Genomic DNA, 19,440 nt, shown 5'->3' with positions numbered 1-19,440 from the left:
GTAGACGTAGGAGGTTTACTAAAATCTGATTGGCTGTGGCGGCAATGCGACGTGATGAGGCTGTTGCCGTTGTTTCATTTGCACAGTTGTAATCGGGCTCGGGCGCCATTTTGGTACACCCTGACCCTGCTGAGGGGTCCCCCCAGTTTTAGGGACTGTACAGTGCCGTTGTCACACAATCTCGGAATAAAGGTAGGGATATATTGCACGCCGTATGGAAAAAATGTAAATATCGTCAAAAATAATTTGCTCCATTAATGTGTGGGTCCAGGGTCCACATAGCACCGTAACCATAGTGATATATGTGCGGGGACAGTTGGGTTAATGTGTGCTGTGCTGTGTGTTAGGTGATCCGTCATCCTGTACAAATCAGAGCAATGCTACTACATGTCCAAGCTAAGGTTACTGCGAAGGAAGGATGGCAGCCTATGTAATCTGCTGTATAAAACCTTCATTTGGAAAAGCTTGGTGTTTAATCAGTGTGGGAAGGGAACATTGTGTTATTTGTGCTAACCAAACTTTAGATCTGCCTCCATTTTTAAACTTACTAATTTTCTGCAATAAAAAAATCAATAAAAAATCAATCAGTAGCACCTTGTTTAAGGATCTGTTCAGTAGATCTTTTTGATAAGCAAGAAGTAAAATCTTCATAGTCTTGGAAGAGCTACAAGGGCCACGGCTATCTGCCCCTCCAGGTGTGTCGGGTGACACCCGAATCTTCCAGGTGTGTCGGGTGACACCCCGAATCTTCCAGGTGTGTCGGATGATGCTAGGGTTGCCACCTTTTCTTCAAGCCAAACCCGAACACTTTAGCGGCCTGGAGCACCTTTGGGTGCCCCCAAGCAGAGTAGTAATGCAGTGCGCATAGCGTGCCGCATCAAACAGTGTGTGGGGCCAAATTTCTCTTGTTGACATCATCGTCCTGCCCCCCAGTGATGCCGAATCTTCCTACGGACAGCAGCCTACAACTCCCGGATGGCAACAGATTTGTGTGCGGCTATCTTGGTTTTTTGGGGAGCCACAGCCCAGTCTGAATAATGTGTCCGGGTTTCAGTCCGCTGGATCTGGACACATGATTTAAACCTGGACAGGTGGCAACTTTAGATGACACTAAGGCTGCATTCACACCTCGGCGTGCAAAATCGCAGCGTTTTGTCCCGCGATTTGCGGCGACAAAACGCAGCGATTGTGAATACAGCCTTCACCCCCTCTATGGACATGGTTTACATCTCCTATGCCGAAAGCCGCCTGAAAAAAAGGTCCGGGACTTTTTTTCAGGCGTTCGGCGTGGAGATGTGAACCATCTCCTTAGAGGTGCATGTTAAATCATCCCTCTGGCGTCTCGGGGCTGCAGCGGCGTCGCACTACAGGCGTATATACGCCTAGGTGTGAACGGGGGCTTAGGGGTGTGTCGGATGACACACAACACTTAGGGGTGTGTCGGATGACGCACAACACTTATGCCCTGTACACACGATCGGATATCTGATGGAATCTAATCCGATGAATTTTTTCGTCGGATATCCGATGAAGCTGACTTTCATCAGTCTTGCCTACGCACCATCGGTCAAAAATCCGACCGTGTCCAACGCGGTGACTTAAAACACTACGACATACTGAGAAAAATGAAGTTCAATGCTTCCGAGCATGCGTCGACTTGATTCTGAGCATGCGTGGATTTTTCTCCCATGGAGTTCCACACAGACTATCGTTTTTTTTCTATCAGTTTTTAATCCATAGGAAACATGTAAAACTATTTTTTTCACCGATGGTTTGTTTTCATCAGACAAACCAATCGCGTCTACAGGGCTTTAGGGGTGTGTCGGATGACGCACAACACTTAGAGGTGTGTCGGATGGTGTACAGGGCTTTAGGGGTGTGTCGGATGATGCACAACACTTAGGGGTGTGTCCGATGACGCACACAACACTTAGGGGTGTGTCGGATGACGCACAACACTTAGGGGTGTGTCGGATGACGCACAACACTTAGGGGTGTGTCGGATGACCCACCCTGACACGTAGGGGTGTGTCGGATGACGCACAACACTTAGGCCTCGTACACACGACCGAACATGTCTGCTGAAACTGGTCCGCGGACCAGTTTCCGCGGACATGTTCGGTCGTCTGTACGGCCGACCGGACAATTGTCCGGCGGATCGGACAGTTTCCAGCAGACAAATGTTTCTTAGCATGCTAAGAAACATGTCCGCTGGAAGCCTGTCCGTCGGACATGTTCGGTTGTCTGTACGACTCACCGGACATGTCCGCTCGGCCGAAAGCCCTCTCATGCGTCAAAGTGATTCGACGCATGCGTGGAAGCATTGACCTTCCAGGGTCGGCGCGGCGACGGCGTGGCCACGTCATCGCGTTCGCTGTCCGCGGGAAATTTGGTCTGATGGTGTGTACAGCCATCAGACCAAAATCCGCCAGCGGACATGTCCGATGAAAACGGTCCGCGGACCGTTTTCATCGGACATGTCCCGTCGTGTGTACGAGGCCTTAGGGGTGTGTCGGATGACCCACCCTGACACTTAGGGGTGTGTCGGATGACGCACAACACTTAGGGGTGTGTCGGATAACACCCTGATACTTAGGGGTGTATAGGATGACGCACAACACTTATGGGTGTGTCGTATAACACACTGACACTTAAGGGTTTTTGCGAAGAATGACGCACAACACTTAGGGGTGTGTCGGATGACGCACAACACTTAGGGGTGTGTCGGATGACGCACAACACTTAGGGGTGTGTCGGATGACGCACAACACTTAGGGGTGTGTCGGATGACGCACAACACTTAGGGGTGTGTCGGATAACACTTAAGGGTTTTGTCGGCTAACTCATCTCCTGCACATACTGCTCTCTCTCATACCCTCTGCACTTCTCCCTTGCACATATTGTTACATAGTTTATTACATAGTCCTTTCAGTTCAACCATTAAAAAAAAAAAAAAAAAATTATACAATCCCATATACACAATTCTATACCCACAGTTGATCCAGAGGAAGGTGAAAAAACCCCAGCAGAGCATTCTCCAATTTGCTACAGCAGGGGAAAAAATTCCTTCCTGATCCCCCCAAATGCAACCGGATATTCCCCGGATCAACTTTACCTACAAATCTAAGTACTCAGTTATTTTATGTACATTTAGGAAAGAATCCAGGCCTTTCTTAAAGCAATCTACTGAGCTGGCCAGAACCACCTCTGGAGGGAGTCTGTTCCACATTTTCACAGCTCTTACTGTGAAGAAACCTTTCCGTATTTGGAGGTGAAATCTCTTTTCCTCTAGACGTAAAGAGTGCCCCCTTGTCCTCAGTGTTGACTGTAAAGTGAATAACTCAACACCAAGTTCCTTATATATTTGTACATGTTGATTATATCCCCCCTTATTCTCCTCTTCTCCAGAGAGAATACATTCAGTTCCTCTAATCTTTCCTCATAGCTGAGCTCCTCCATTCCTCTTATCAGTTTGGTTGCTCTTCTCTGCACTTTCTCCAGTTCTCCGATATCCTTTTTGAGAACTGGTGCCCAAAACTGAACTGCATATTCCAGATGAGGTCTTACTAATGATTTGTACAGGGGCAAAGTGATATCTCTGTCTCTGGAGTCCATACCTCTCTTAATACAAGAAAGGACTTTGCTCGCTTTGGAATCCGCAGCTTGGCATTGCATGTTATCATTGAGCTTATGATCAACTAAAACCCCCAGATCCTTCTCCACTACGGATCCCCTCAATTGTCTGCCATCATACCCATGCTCTGCACTTCTCTCCTGCACATATTGCCTACCATTTGCACTTTTCCCCTGTACATACTTATCCCTCTCATATTCTCAAGCACTCATCTCCGGTACATACTGCCCTCTCTCATACCCTCTGCAATTATCTCCTGCACACATTGTTTGCCATCATACCCTCTGCACTCTTCTCCTGTGCATACTGACCTACTTCACAACCCTGGCAGTGCGCTTCTGCACAGACTGCCCACAGGTATACCCACTAGTACTTTTTCAAGCACATACTGGCAACAGTCATACCTTCTGCACCCTTCTACTAACATTCATTACTGTTATTTACTCCGGCGCACCTCTAATGAGTATACTGCCTGGTAAAGTGTGTGGGGAAGGGGTGGGGGGTCTCTTAAATTGTTTTATTATTTATTTTTCTATATTTAAAAAAACATTTTTTTTTAACCCTTTTTCAATCACAAGGGGCCTAACCCTTACCTATCCAACCCAAAAAAGCAGAACAGGGGGGATAAGGGTGCAGGATCCAGTAAGCCACACAGAGGAGCCTGCAGGAGTGAAGCATCAGGTAAGTAAACGTCCCCCAGACATAAACAGGCAGTCAACCCCCTGCAGTGGGGGGGGGGGGGCAGAATTTTATGTTTTCTGGAATGAAGGTAGGCAGAGTTGTTGTAAAGTTAATGTATGTTGTGGCAAGTGTACAAAACTCATGCTTAAATACAATAATAATGTTGAAGAACAAATATGTAAATGTGAAAGTCACATAAGGATTACTTTACGGTAATACTTAAATATAAATTAAAACATGGCACGCAGAATACACCCTAAGCTTTTCCTTTAACCACTTAAAGACCAGGCCTATTCCAACACTTTTTGTTTACATGTAATCTATTTCTTTTTTGCAAGAAAGTTACTTAGAACCTGTAAACATTGTGTGTATATATATATATATATATATATACCATTTAAAAAATAAATTGCACGGACCCTGGAAAATAAAAATTTGTTTTTCTTCTTTTTTTTTTTTTTTTTTTGAGCAGAGTACCATTTAATGAACTTTAATGCAAGAATGCAAAAATAAAGTGTAAGAAATAAAAAAAATTAAGTAACTTTTTTTTTTTTTTTTTTTAAACGCCCCTGTCCCCAGTAGCCCGCACTCAGAAGCGAAAGCGCACGTAAGTTCCGCCCACATATGTTAACGCCGTTTTAAACCACACATGGTATCGCTGCGTGCGTTAGAGCGAGAACAGTAATTCTAGCACTAGACCTCCTCTGTAACTCTAAACTGGTAACCTGTAAAAAAAATTAAGGCGTCGCCTATGGAGATTTTTAAGTACCAAAGTTTGGCGCCATTCCATGAGTGTGTGCAATTTTAAAGCATGACAAGTTGGGTATCTAGTTACTTGGTGTAACCTCATCTTTCACATTATACAACAAAAATTGGGCTAACTTTACGATTTTGTTATTTTTTTTAATTCATGAAACCGTTTATTTTTTTCCCAAAAAAAATTCGAAAAATTATTGCGTAAATACCGTGTAAGATAAAAAATTGCAATAACCGTCACTTTATTCCCTAGGGTGTCTGCTAAAAATAAATATATATATATATATATATATATATATATATATATATATATGTATATGTGTGTGTTTGGGGGTTCTGAGTAATTTTCGAGCAAAAAAATTATGATTTTTTACATGAAGGAGAGAAGTGCCAGAATAGGCCTGGTAGGGAAGTAGTTAAACTATTTAAATGTACATTTTTCAAATTTTTTAGTATAATATTCAAAAGGATTCATAGTATTTCCTTCACAAGGTATTATTAAGTATACCTAGATCTGGGTACAATAAAAGAAAATGTGATTGTAGATTTCTTTTGACTGAGAGTTTGAGAAAGATGGTTGTCCTTTTTACATTTTTGAGTCAGGGTTCCACTGTTGTGTGAAATAAAGACAGTTGTTTTAAATTAGTTGATACCATTTTTAATCTTAATATTAGTCTCTTTATTTTCCTAATGGCTTCCATTTTATCCTGTGCACTAAGTTGTTTTCGTCACTAGAGCATGGCATCAATTTTTTTCCGTGTAGTCATTTTCTGGATGCAGATCTGTATTGCATACATCTGATAATATATTTTTATTTCTAAATACTGTTTCAGGTTTTTTTGTATGGCATCTAACAATGCCCGCATGTGCTGCCATTAACTGCACAAGCCGACAAACACGTGGATGTGGAAAGTCTTTTCACCGGTAAGAATGAGGAAAATTCAAACTGCATGTATTTGTTTATGGGATTTGCCTAGATTGCGTTAAAAAGAGTGCTAGACACTTCATAGGGCCTAAAAGTAACTGTAGCTAAATTCATGGTCTGATGTTTTTACTCTTATGGCCACAAAGACATACAGCGTGTACAGAAAGTATTCACAGCGCTTCAGTTTTTCCAGATTTTGTTATGCTACAGTGGGGGGTCAGCAACCTGTAGATTGCGGTCCACCAGTAGATCGCGGACAGGTGACTGGTAGATCGCAGTCTGGGCTTGCTGATCCACCATGCCAGAGAATCAAACAGAGTGCAATGCAAAGGCACTACTTGTAAAGTTAGAGCTCTAGTAGGGAACAAGAGCCACAGAAGCTAATATCTCCTCTGTAGTGCTGACTCCTGTCCCGTGTAGAGTGATACCAACTGCACTCCATCTCTTATCCTGGTAGATCTCCACCTTTAAGTTTGCCTACACCTGTGTTACAGCCTTATTCTACAATGGGCTTAAATTCATTATTTTCTTCAAAATCCTACAAACAGTACCCTATAATGACAACGTGTAAGAAGTTTGTTTGAAATCTTTGAAAATGTATTAAAAATGAAAAAAATCACACGTACATAAGTATTCACAGCCTTTGCCATGACACTCAAAATTGAGCTCAGGTGCATCCTGTTTCCACTGATCAGCCTTGAGATGTTTCTACAACTTGATTGGAGTCCACTTGTGGTAAATTCAGTTGATTGGACATGCTTTGGAAAGGCGCACACACACCTGTCTATATAAGGTCCCACAGGTAACAGTGCATGTCAGAGCACAAACCAAGCCATGACGTCCAAGGAATAGTCTGTAGACCTCCGAGACAGGATTGTATCGAAGCACAGATCTGGGGAAGGGTACAGAAAATTTTCTGCAGTGTTGAAGGTCCCAATTAGCACAGTGGCCGTCATCAACTGTAAATTGGAAGAAGTTTGGAACCACCAGGACTCTTCCTAGAGCGGGCCACCCAGTCAAACTGAGCGATCTGGAGAAAAGGGCCTCAGTCAGGGTGGTGACCAAAAACACCTGATGGTCACTCTGACAGAGCGCCAGTGTTTCTCTGTGGAGAGAGGAGAACCTTCCGGAAGAACAACCTTCTCTGCAGCACTCCACCAATCAGGCCTGTATGGTAGAGCAGCCAGACAGAAGCCACTTCTTAGTAAAAGGCACATGACAGCCTGCCTGGAGTCACCTGAAGGACTCTCAGACCATAAGAAATGAATTTTCTGGTGTGATGAAACGAAGATTGAACTCTGGCCTGAATAACAAGCATCCTGTCTGGAGGAAACCAGGCATCGCTCATCACCTGGCCAATACCATCCCTACAGTGAAGAATGGTGGTGGCAGCATCATGCTGTGGGGGTGTTTTTCAGCAGCAGGAACTAGGAGACCAGTCAGGATCGAGGGAAAGATGAATGCAGCAATGTACAGAGACATCCTTGATGAAAACCTGCTGTAGAATGCTCTGGGGCGAAGGTTTATCTTCCATCGGGACAACAACCCTAAGCACACAGCCAAGATAACAAAAAAGTGGCTACAGGGCAACTCTGTGAATGTCCTTGAGTGGCCCAGCCCGAGCCCAGACTTGTACCCGATTTGAATATCTCTAGAGAGATCTGAAAATGGCTGTGCACCGACACTCCCCATCCAACCTGATGGAGCTTGAGAGGTCTTGCAAAGAAGAATGGAAGCAATTTCCCAAAAATAGGTGTGCCAAGCTTGTAGCATCATACTCAAAGGGCCCGTACTCACGACCAAACAGCGGACCAGTTTCAGCAGACATGTTTGGCCGTGTGTAGGCCCGAGCGGACCATTTTCGGGCGGATCGGACAGGTTTCTGGACTTGCTTTAAAACAGTCCGCTGGAAACCTGTCCGCCCGGACATGTACGGTCTGTACAGACCTACTGTACATGTCCTGCCGCCCGCCATCCCTCGCATGCGTCGAATTACTTCGACGCATGCGTGGAAGCATTTTAAAGGCAGGCTGCCCACGTCGCCGCATCATTGTCGCGGCGACACCGCGGACACGCCCCGCGTATTGTTTACGCGCGGACCTCTGTTCGATGGTGTGTACGGCCATCGAACAGAAGTCCCCGGGCAGACATGTCCGATGAAAACGGTCCGCGGACCGGTTTCATCGCACATGTCTGCTCGTGAGTACTCGGCCAAAGACTTGAGGCTTTAATTGGTGCCAAATGTGCTTCAACAAAGTATTGAGCAAAGGCTGCGAATACTTATGTGCATGGGATTTGTTTTTATTTATTTTTTATAAATTTGCAAAGATTTCAAACAAACTTCTTTCACGTTGTCATTATGGGGTATTGTAGAATTTTGAGGAAAATTTTTATGAATTTAATCCATTTTGGAATAAGGCGGTAACCTAACAAAATGTGGAAAAAGTGAAGCTGTGTGTATGTATATAAACAAAAAAAATGTGCATGTATTTGGATCACTATATTTGATACATGAAGTTTTTGATTTTATATGAACTCTTTGGAGTTTGCATAAAAATACTTTATATATATATTTGTTTACCAGCATGGAGGCAATTTATACATTTCAACACATATGTGGATTATAAGGTTTGTGATGCTGTGATCACACGCTCTATGGAAAAAAAAACTTTGTTTTCACGTCAACACATTTTTTATTTAGTGTCATTGCATCAAGGCACTCATGCTAACATCCAGATAGCGCAGCATTTCCTCTATAAATGTTGGAGGGAAGAGATACCCCCTTCACACAGGAATAGAACTGAGGCTGTCCATCAGCTGGGGGTCCTTCCACTGTCATCTTTTTTGGTGTCAGGAAAACTTGTCAGACGTGACTCATGCTGATAGCAGAGGAACAAAGCAGCAGACAGAAATTACCCTCAGTGCTCTTATATATAGGAATAGGAATATAGGAATATTATATGTTCATATTTCATGTCTGAGGTTTACAATCAATTTAAATCTAATACAGCAACTCTAGGTCATGGTCTGTCTAGGCTGACACTTACAAACGTTCAACATTTAAATCTGCCTCTAACATGTTATATGTATCATTATGAGTCTCGGAGAGAAAATCTCATTTGATAGTTCTGCTATCAGTGACATGAAAATGAAGACACTGATTTTAAAAGATGGCTATCTTTGCAGATTTCCACATGGACGACCAGAGATTCTGAAAAAATGGGTTGTGAATATGAGGCGCAATACATTTAAACCTTCCTCCAAGGCAGTGCTGTGCTCAGATCACTTTGAAGAGTACTGTTTTGATAGAACTGGCCAGACAATTCGACTGAGGGTAGATGCTGTGCCAACAGTCTTTTCTTTTCCTGGGAAATCGAGAAAGGTAATTGCTGTACTTGCATGCTCTTAATAAATATGTAAAATGTATTACACTTATATACAGGGCTGTGGAGTCGGTAGATAAATGTTCCGACTCCGACTCCTCAGTTTTATGTACTTCCGACTCCCCGACTCCGACTCCTCTGTATTAATATGCGAATGTATTTTATACATTCCTTGAGGGAAAGAAACGCAACCTACCACAGGACTACTGGCTGGGAAGCCAACAGTCTACTGTATTGCAAAGTTTAAGCAAAAGACAAACACAATGAAAACAATCAAGTGACTGGATAGTAGCAGCAGGCATAAACATCAGGAACAGGATCTTTACCAGTTCAAAAATACAAACCACATTATTTGGTTGTTTTAGAACAAAAACAAAGCTTATCTATAATGAACCAAAAACAAAATCTGCAAAACCTAGAAATGGTTTATATTAATCTTGAAATGTAGTTCTAGGCTTAGCAAATGCAAATCAATTCAATGTAGAGTTCTAAGGAAGAGAATTGCCTCTGCCAGATCCTCTTTCATAGAGGCTCTAAAGTCAGACTTTATTATTTTTAGGGCTGAAAATAATCTTTCGACACTGACTTGGGTGGGTGGCATTGCAGTAACTATTCTGGCCACATCACTAACGATCTCTGGATAAACAAGGATGGCTTCTTCAACAGTAAGTTTTGATGAGCGATCATACTTTTCAACTTCTTTTAGTGCTTTATAAAACTCCTGTTGGAATTTTTTTATTTGGACACTTACTGGTTCTCTAACATGCGTTCCCTGTAAAAGCAGAACACAACACTATGGAAAGTATAAGTATTGCAGCTCCTAATTGTGCGTTGCGTGCCATATAGTGAAGCACATGAAAAGCATGCTTCTTCACGGTCACTAAACGTGTTCGTTTAGCGGTTACGTGAGGCACTGCATGCATTGGTCTTTATTCTTACAGTAGAGAAGTCATTAATTATAACTTTTTGTGAATTGGGACATTTAAACTTGCTTTTTTTTTTTTATTATTCCAATCTAAATTTAGTAGGAGTCGGAGTCGGTGCATTGTTTGCCGACTCCGACTCCAGGTACCCAAAATTTCCCCCGACTCCGACTCCACAGCCCTGCTTATATAAGGAAATGTTATGAATATGTTGGATGAAAATAATGTTCAAAGCTTCAGAATGCTCTCATAACTGGTAACGCTAATTTAAAGTGTAGCTAAACAAAGGACAAACTGTGATATAATACAACTCACCAGTTCTTAGATGTGGTGCTTGTATTAATTTTCTTTTTTCAAAGATCTTTCCCTTTTTTTTTTTATCGGTTTTGATCCTGACAGTAATGCAGCGTACACACAATCGGTTCGTCTGATGAAAACGGTCCGATGGACCGTTTTCTCCGGACGAACCGATCGTGTGTGGGCCCCATCGTTTTTTTTTTTTGCCATCGGTGAAAAAACGTAGAACCTGTTTTAAAATGATCTAATGGTTAAAAAAAGATAGAAAAAAATGATCGTCTGTGGGCAAGTCCATTGGTTAAAAATCCACGCATGCTCAGAATCAAGTCGACGCATGCTCGGAAGCATTGAACTTCATTTTTCTCAGCACGTCGTATTGTTTTACGTCACCGCGTTCTGACATGAACGGATTTTTAACTGATGGTGTGTAGGCAAGACTGATGAAAGTCAGCTTCATCGGATATCTGATGAAAAAAACATTGGTCCGTTTTCATCTAATGAACCGATCGTGTGTACGTGGCATAACTGTCTTCCTGTCCTACGATGACAATGCTCACTCAGTACCGTGCCTTTTAGAGGAGCAGTATTGTCACTCAAGGACAGGAATTTTGTTAGGACTACAGAACCTTCCATTTGAAAGAGCACAGGAAGTAACTAGCCCACTGGGAGACCAATGGGTAACGTCTTCACTTCCTAAACAGATATAACAAAACCGCGTTCAATTATTTAACAGACCAAAAGGTTTCAAATGGAACACGACCGTTTTCCTCGGCAAAATCCATCAAGAAAAATGCTGGCAGAGCATTTTTGCCGAGAAAAGCGGTTGTGTGAATGTTTTTCATCGAGGATGGATCTCGTCGAGGGATGTTCTCTTTTTTCTCGTCGGGAGTCTCAATTTCCTTGTCGTGTTTCTCGTTGGGCTGGTTTACAACGTGAAACACGTTCTTGTGTATGCTTAGAAAGCCGCCCATGCTCAGAATAAAGTATGAGACGGGAGCGCACCTTCGGTAAAAGTAGCGTTCGTAATGGAGATAGCACATTCGCCATGCTGTAACAGACTGAAAAGCGCAAATCGTCTTTCACCAAACTTTTATTAACACGCGGTAACACGAGATTAGCAAAAGCAGCCCCAAGGGTGGCGCCAATGGAATGGAACTTCCCCTTTATAGTGCCGTCGTACGTGTTGTACGTCACTGCGTTTGAGAACGACGAGATTTTGTCTTGACAGTGTGTATGCAAAGAAAGCTTGACAAGATTCTCGACAAGTCTGTCAAGAAACTCGTTGAGGAAAACAACGTTTCTTTTACGACGAGATTCTGTCGTGTGTACGAGGCCTCAGTGTTTACATACATTTTAATGTTTTATGTGCTTATTCCTTATAGGACAGAAAATTACAGATCTCAACTCCAAAGCTTGAGTATGAGGATGAGCAGTTTTGTTTCCCACCTCCATTACTCCCAGAACAGATGCCTACTCAAAACATAGTTGAAAAACGGGTTACCTTGGAACACGACTATTGCATTATGGACAGCCCAAAGGCTCTGAAAAAACGGCTTGATGAAGCCTTAAGCACCCTTCACAATGTAAAAAGGAGACTGAAGATCACCCAACAAAAGTTCAGGAGGCTAAAATTCAAGGTTCAGTCTCTTGATCTTTCTGATGATCCTGTGTAAGGGATAATGGACTTTAAGTGACTTTATAAAAGTGCTTTGATACGGCTTTATCCATATGTATTCTATAGTCAGACAATGTACATACAGAGTTTTATACTTAGAAGCCTTATTTGTGTAAGTGTGAGATTTATGAAGTTCTAAAATGGAATATAAGTAAAACAATTAGTGTATAACTACAGTAAGTGAGTGTTGTTGCATTGACATAGATGGGCTTAGCGTGACCCCACCCAAGCATCCACATGATAACTAACTGAAAGACCTCCATTCCAGTGTTGTTTCCATATGCTTAACAAACAAAAAAACCTGCTCATACATGGGCACACTGAGACACCCAACACTCCTTCATTTGCTGACAGCCCAAACTGCAAACAGTTCAAGTCAAGTCCTATAGCAGTGGTCATCCACCCTGCCCTACAGGGCCCACTAACAGGCCAGGTTTGCAAGATAACTGAAATACATCACAGGTGATATCATTTGCTGCTCAGTGATTGCAGTATTCTAGACTGCATCTCCCCCATGGTAATACATAAAACCTGGCCTGTTAGTGGGCCCTGTAGGGCAGGGTTGATGACCACTGCTCTATAGCAATGGCCTGACCTGTCAAATGTCAGGCTTCAGCTTGTGTATGGATGGCTTTGCATATCCCATAGCATACAAGTAATCATGGAAATCTCTGCAAGACCATATTTTTACAACTAATTTGTTTTATAAAGTTCAGGAGAGAGACGTTGGAAGAGTTAAAATTGAGAGGAAAAGTTGAGTTATCGTGTTTAGAGAACCTTTCTCAAATTGGCTTATACAAGATTCCAAGTATTCCTTCTTTACTTTTATAATGTTGGTTTATATTTCTACCTTTTACGTAGCTTTGTTTGTTGTCTAAGCTTGACTTTGTAGATGGAGTGGCAAGGGGACAAAATTCACCTAAAATCTCATTGTTGCTACCTTTCAACTACCTAAAGTCACACACTGCACTAAGGGAGAAAGTCTAGGAGGTCAGTAAGTTGCCAGGACAGCATCTGCCACAATTCAGGTGATTTCTGACTTTCTGATTTCCTTGACAATGGCAACGCCCTTACTTTTACTAACTCCCATAGTTTCTCCCCGATGCATTCCCAACGCCCTCTATAGTAAAATAATGTATTGTATTCTTGGAAATGTATGTGGTTAATACCTGTAATGATAGTATTTAGTGTATGATTTCTTTTTTTTTTTTATATTCCACATGCCTTTTATTTAAATTTTTACAAACCGCCTGTCAGGACAGTATTTATTTACAGGAAAATCCTTCCACAATTTACAGGAAATAGTGCAGCTCAATTCTTTATAAAGAGGTTCTTCCCCATAAATCATCAGTTTTAGTGTTTCCTCCAGCATGACAAGGAGCCCTGCACAAGAACTGTGGCGAGCTAAATTTTCTCAGGTGGAGTAGTGTTGCTCTTCTTACCCCTTTATTTTCTCTTGCACTCATTGAGAGACACACGGGTTATTTACTAAAATGAAAGTCCAAAATCTGGTGCAGCTCTGCATAGGAACCAATCAGTTTCCAGATTTTATTGCTAAAGCTTAATTGAACAAGCTAGATAGAAACTGATTTGATACCATAGATGCACTAGATTATGAATGTACCAGTTTTAGTAAATCTCCCCACAGTGCTGATTGAAGATGCCCTTTTCCAGAAGAAGTTCGCTAGGTGCAAAACAACCGAACAGGCAGCTAGGAGGACACCTCTTTTAAGTAGCCTAATCCCCCCAACTGTAAGAGATGATCAGTTTTTCAACTAGTGTTGAGGAGTAAGGAATAACTTTCTTGAGCTTTTGGTGTGTTTAGGAGACTATTTCTCCTGTCAAGCAGCTGGTTGCTAGATAAGCTGGAATATGTTCCTCTCAGGCCCCGTACACACGACAGAGGAACTCGACGTGCTTGGCACGTCGAGTTCCTCGTCGAGTTTTGGGATGAAGCCACCGAGGAGCTCGGCGGGACGCCTTCTCCCATAGAACAACGAGAAAATAGAGAACATGTTCTCTATTTTCTCGTCGAGCTCCTCGGCGGCTCCATCGATCCAAAACTGTACAGACGACAGAGTTTCTCGGCAGAATCCGGGTTTTGACCGAGTTTCTCGGTGAATTCTGCCGAGAAACTCTGTCGTGTGTACGGGGCCTCAGTCTCACCAGTCCAGTCAACATGGATCAAGACTCGCTGAGCAAGCGATGTTGTCCCTCGGACAGTGGCACACCTTATGCCGCGTACACACCTTCCCTTTATGTGAAGACATTTTTAAAAACGTCAATTTAAATGACCGTGTGTGGGGGAAAATGTCATTTTATGTCTTGTGAAAAACGACAAAAAAAAATTGAAGCATGCTTCAATTTTATGTGTCGTTTTTCAAAACGTCGTTTTTTGTTTCACAGAAATTGACCGTGTGTAGCAAAAAAACGACGTTTAAAACAACGTTTTTAAACCCACGCATGCCCAGAAGCTAGTTATGAAGCAAGCTTCAATGGAAAAAAGTGGTGAACGTAACCTCGCTTTGCTAGAGCATTGTGAAAAAACTATGGTGTGTAGGCAACGTCGTTTTTGAAAATTGAAGTTTCAAAAACGTAGTTTTTTTACTTCATAGAAAATGTTGTTTTTTTTCCATCACATAAAGTGATCGTGTGTACAGGGCATTAGTTCTTGGCCCCACATTTCTTCTTTGCTTTTATTTTATTTCGTTTTAACAAATTTTAACTATCTTGACTGCACAGTTTACCTTCTTAGTCTACCCTAAATGTGCGTGAACTTTCTGGCAGCCCACTACTTTTAAATGAGTGATGTGTTTACTCAGCATCGGTGGTGGAGCCATTGAGTCTGGTGCTCCTTCTTTTTTTTTTTTTGTATTGACCAGCCTTTTCTTTCGGACAGCAGCCTTTCCTCCTAGTACCACTTACAGTATGTGGCTGTCTGGACGACTACCCCTCCCTGGTCATAGGGTCTGTTAGTGGCAATAGTTATTTGTGTGGGAGCTTGAAGGTCTTCTTTCAGGTGACACAGCTGACACTAAAAAAGAGGTATGGGTGTCCTGTGCTTTTTGACCCATCCTCACAGGACTCTTTTGTGTGTACTATTTGTCACATCTACTAGCCTCCCGACTAACATCAAATTGAACAAGTTCATCTTAAGACCAGGGCATCCCCAGACTGTAGTGATGTACACCTTCATTGTGCCATGGGACAGATTCAATATGATCGCATCCTCCTTGTATGTCTTCCACCCAGGTGCCTTTGCAGGATTAAGTTGGCAGGAATTCTGGTCATTCTTGGGGCTGTAGATTGGCCTTGAAGGGCTGGTTATGCAGATTTGGTCCACCTGCTAGTAGACAAACCTTTGAACTGTTTAGATAATCTACAGCTCCTGTCTCGAAGCCCAGTCTTCCATTCTACTTCTGAGTCGCTGACCTATATGGCATGGCTGTAGATGCCCAGGTACTGAGAGGCAGGGCCCATGCTGCAGACTCTTTAATCTCGTCTTTGTACTATCTACCATTGTACTTGGGCTTTCCTATTTTGGTTTTATTGACGAGTAGTGTTCTTTCATTTCAGCATCAAGGTGTGGGTCAAAGTTTAGCTCTCAATAATATTAATGGTCATACTTTTATACAGGGAGTTACCCATGTTGTCCCTCCTAAATAGACCTCTGTTTCTTTTGTATGACCTAACTTGGTTCTTTGGGTCTTACAAAGACCCCTTTTCAAGAATATTGAAATTGAGATGTTGTCTCAAATTGTGGTTTTTTTTTTTTTGGTGGCCATAACTTCAGTCACATGCGTATCTGAGTTAGCTGATTTGTCCTGTGGATCCCCCTTCTTGGTTTTGCACAGGGACAAGGTAGTTTTAAAACCTTATCATATCTTTCTACCTGAGTTGTTTTTTTCTTTTCTTTTTGCACACCTTAGTTGTTGTCCGGGGTGTAAGGGTTTACCTTCAGGCTACTACATCCTTCTGTTGAACCGATTCCTTGTTTGTTGTAGTTGATGGGCCTTGTAATGGGATTTTCTACTTCTGTTACCATCTATTGATGGATTTGACATAATATCATCTTAGGTTTATGCTATTGGGCACAAAGAACCACCTTTCCTGTAACCATTCATTCTACTAGGTCATTCAGCACTTCTTCAGCCTTCCATAATTAGGCCTTGGTTTTGTGTAAGGCGGTGACCTGGTCCTCTGTTTTTACCTTCATTTTGTTTTATATGGTGGATATGGGTGCATTAGCCAATGCTAACTCTGTCCCAAAGTTTTATGGACAGCAGTGTAGTTTCTCTTTGTGGGTGAGGGCTTACCATGTTTTTAGTTTCTTGTTGGTGTATTGCCTGTCCCTTTTGTTGGGTACTGCTTGTTGACATCCCACTGGTTCCGACTGATCTTTTAATGAACGTAAGAGAAAATAGACTTTTTTGTACGCGCTATTTTGAGTTGTTTGGACCTGTTGCCAAGTTATGTTATTTAGACCTATGCCAAGACTATTTATATCTGTATTTTATATCCCAACGCTAGCAAAAGTAAAATGCCTCCCTTGCAGTGGGGCTTAGTCTCGGGGACAGCACCTTTGCATACCTGATCCTCTGCTCCCCCATGCTCCGACAGTGGACAGTGCCTTAGTGTCCTCACATCTATTGCAAGGCTAATGGTCCAGTGGACTTTGATGTCAGAGGACCTTAGACCATTAGAGTGCAGGGAGGAAGAGGCTGCAGAAATTGGTCCAGCAGCGTGGAGGAACCTGCAGGGGCAGAGGATCAGGTAAGAAAAACTGCTTTACCTGGTCCCCCTTGGCATAAAGGAACATTTAACCCATGCACAGTGCAGTGGGCACAGCCCTACTGTTTTTCTTGTGGACCTTGTTTTATTGGTGTGTGTTTTCTGGTACACTCAGGCGTGTCCTTTTTGGCATTGTTTGGAATTTCAGCAGATTGGTTTGTGTCCGTGGACTAAAACCTCAGAAAAATCCAAACTTTCTCCTGTGGCAGTCCTGTATCTTCAGTTTGGTTAAGGAAGATTCCTCAGACACATGTAGTGATCATATTGCCTCAGTTAAAAGAAGCTTTTTGTAAAAATTATGTTTGGTGTACCTCCCCACCAGTATTCTGTTCATCAGGGGATTTCTCTTTGACCCAAACTTCCACTACTTTGTTTATTGCTGTGGAGGTTTGATGTTTAGAAGAGGAGGATGATAGTCTACCATCCAATGGCCAGCCTCAGTCAGCAGAGGAGCAATAATAGGAAGAAGAGGTTAAGAGGCCTTAAAGCAGTGGTTCTCAACCTGGGGGTCGAATGACGATTTGCCAGGGGTCACCAAATCCTGGGCTGTTCCTGAAGCTCGCACCACTCTCCCAGCCCTTTTGCAGCCACCCATTCAGTTCACGGCATGGCTGGGGGGCAGAGAATAGAGGTCAGCTGACTGGTGAGGAATGTGAAGTGGGAGGGGCTGGTGGAGACCCTATCTCCTGATTTTGGCATAGGTGTCACTGGTGCGATACACTACAAAGTTGGAGACACAGTGAGTAACACTACCTGTGATTATAGTTGCCATTAAAAGTCCCCACTACAGTTCTCGGATCAGCAGATGACCTTGATCAAGAGCACCTAAGTTGGCTGATCAGAACTCTCCTCCAGCATTGCCACTCATCCCAACTCCCCGCCAGCTCTGCCACTGATCCCACCCCCCGCCAGCTCTGCCACTCATCCCATTCCCCCCACCACCCCACCAAGGAGTACGAGAAGGAATAAAAATAGAGAATACATGGAAGGTAGAGAAAAAGAGGGGGGGGGACAAAGAAAAAGGGAGAGAAAGAATAACAGAAAGAACAAGAAACACGGCTAGAGAGAGGGATGGAGGGGAAAAAAACAGGAAATTACGATAGAGAGAAATAATAGGCAAAGAAAGGAGAATAAAGAGTGGTACATCCTAAAATGTACCATAAGGGTTTTTTATACTGTATGAGTGGAAGGGACTCTGGGAGCGCTAAATGTCCATGGGTTAAAGGTGCTGACAACCCACGTTACAAAAAAAAATTCTGTTGGGGGTCCCCACAACTTGGGAAACGTTACCAAGGGGTCACGGTATTGAAAAGGTTGAGAACCACTGCCTTAAAGGGTACTGGGAGACAACCTTATATGATCTTAAACTGGCCATGGCCACCATTTGTGTTGCCAGGAACTTGCAAGTCTCGGCTTGGCCAGATGAAGTCCCATATTAAAGCAGGTACTTCAGTGGAGGACATTTTAGATCTCTCACAAGGGCATTAGGTTACACTGCTGACACATTAGCAGAATCTATTCTTGTTTTAGGTAGATCTTCTGCTCTGTCTAATTTTTGGTCCAGGAACTCAGCTTCAAATGTAAAACTTTGACTAAAATCACTTTTTCAGGTGATCTTCTCTCATGCCTGACTTAATAAATTTTAGATTGCAAAGAAAAAGAAAGCGGTCTTGGAAAGCATTTTTTTTTCTACCCCCCCTCTTCCCTAAGTTCTGAGGCCATAAACATTATTGGGCCACTTTTCTTTATTTGTATTTCTCTGTGTCACAAACATAAAGGCTTCTTATATTAGGATTATTCATATGGAACATAGAACTCTAAGTACAGGATAAAAATGAATGTGTCAATGGACATCCTTGGTGCGTTGCATAATAGTTTCATAGTTAGGTTGAAAAAAGACACAAGTCCATCTAGTGTGTGCCATTAGAGATCCAAAATGAGTCTGAAAAGATACCATTAACTTTTACTTGAGATGTGGGATGGGAGTAAATGGCTGTAATCTAGGTTAGCATATTTCCCCCTAAGGCAATATATTGCAAGACTGTGTCTACAGCCCTGTTTCTGGGGAGCAGTTGCTAAAATGGAAAAGGACTTTATGTTTTGTTATCAAGTCACAAGAAAGTAACTGGAGGTAAATACGCCAACATGTGAACAGTTTTGACCTCTTGGTGTACAAAAGCACAAAAAACGCAGATCAGAGGACACCGTTTCTGTTTTGGAATTTGTACAGGATGGTGCTAATAAGGGATTAGCCATCAACATTCTTTAGGTGCCAGTGGAGGCTTTGAGTGTATTTTTGCATTCTATAGAGCAGGGGTCTCCAAGCGTTCTAAACAAAGGGCCAGTTAAAGGTCCTTCAGACTCTAGGAGAGTCG

At 42.6% G+C, this 19,440-nt stretch overlaps 1 protein-coding gene across 1 annotated transcript; it reads left to right on the top strand.

The window, feature by feature from the left end:
• Positions 1 to 24: 24 nt before the first annotated feature.
• Positions 25 to 12,448, top strand: LOC120946836 (THAP domain-containing protein 2-like). Its single transcript, XM_040361619.1, has 4 exons — positions 25 to 192; positions 5,905 to 5,995; positions 9,183 to 9,378; positions 11,982 to 12,448. The coding sequence occupies exons 2-4, from the start codon at positions 5,928 to 5,930 to the stop codon at positions 12,270 to 12,272; spliced, it is 555 nt and encodes a 184-aa protein (XP_040217553.1). The 5' UTR covers positions 25 to 192; positions 5,905 to 5,927; the 3' UTR covers positions 12,273 to 12,448.
• The last annotated feature ends 6,992 nt before the right edge of the window (positions 12,449 to 19,440 follow it).

Source organism: Rana temporaria, chromosome 1 (assembly GCF_905171775.1).
Source record: "Rana temporaria chromosome 1, aRanTem1.1, whole genome shotgun sequence".
NCBI classification, from domain to species: Eukaryota; Metazoa; Chordata; class Amphibia; order Anura; family Ranidae; genus Rana; species Rana temporaria.
Note: the sequence above shows the minus strand (reverse complement) of the source record. Positions and strands in the feature narration are given on the sequence as shown.

What these genes read in the sequence shown, in the direction of transcription:
- LOC120946836 (XM_040361619.1), top strand. Translation starts at nt 5,928, where the DNA reads ATGCCCGCATGTGCTGCCATTAACTGCACAAGCCGACAAACACGTGGA. An exon ending in TGTGGAAAGTCTTTTCACCG is followed by an intron (nt 5,996 to 9,182) that starts GTAAGAATGAGG and finishes CTATCTTTGCAG; the next exon opens with ATTTCCACATGGACGACCAG. An exon ending in TTCCTGGGAAATCGAGAAAG is followed by an intron (nt 9,379 to 11,981) that starts GTAATTGCTGTA and finishes TATTCCTTATAG; the next exon opens with GACAGAAAATTACAGATCTC.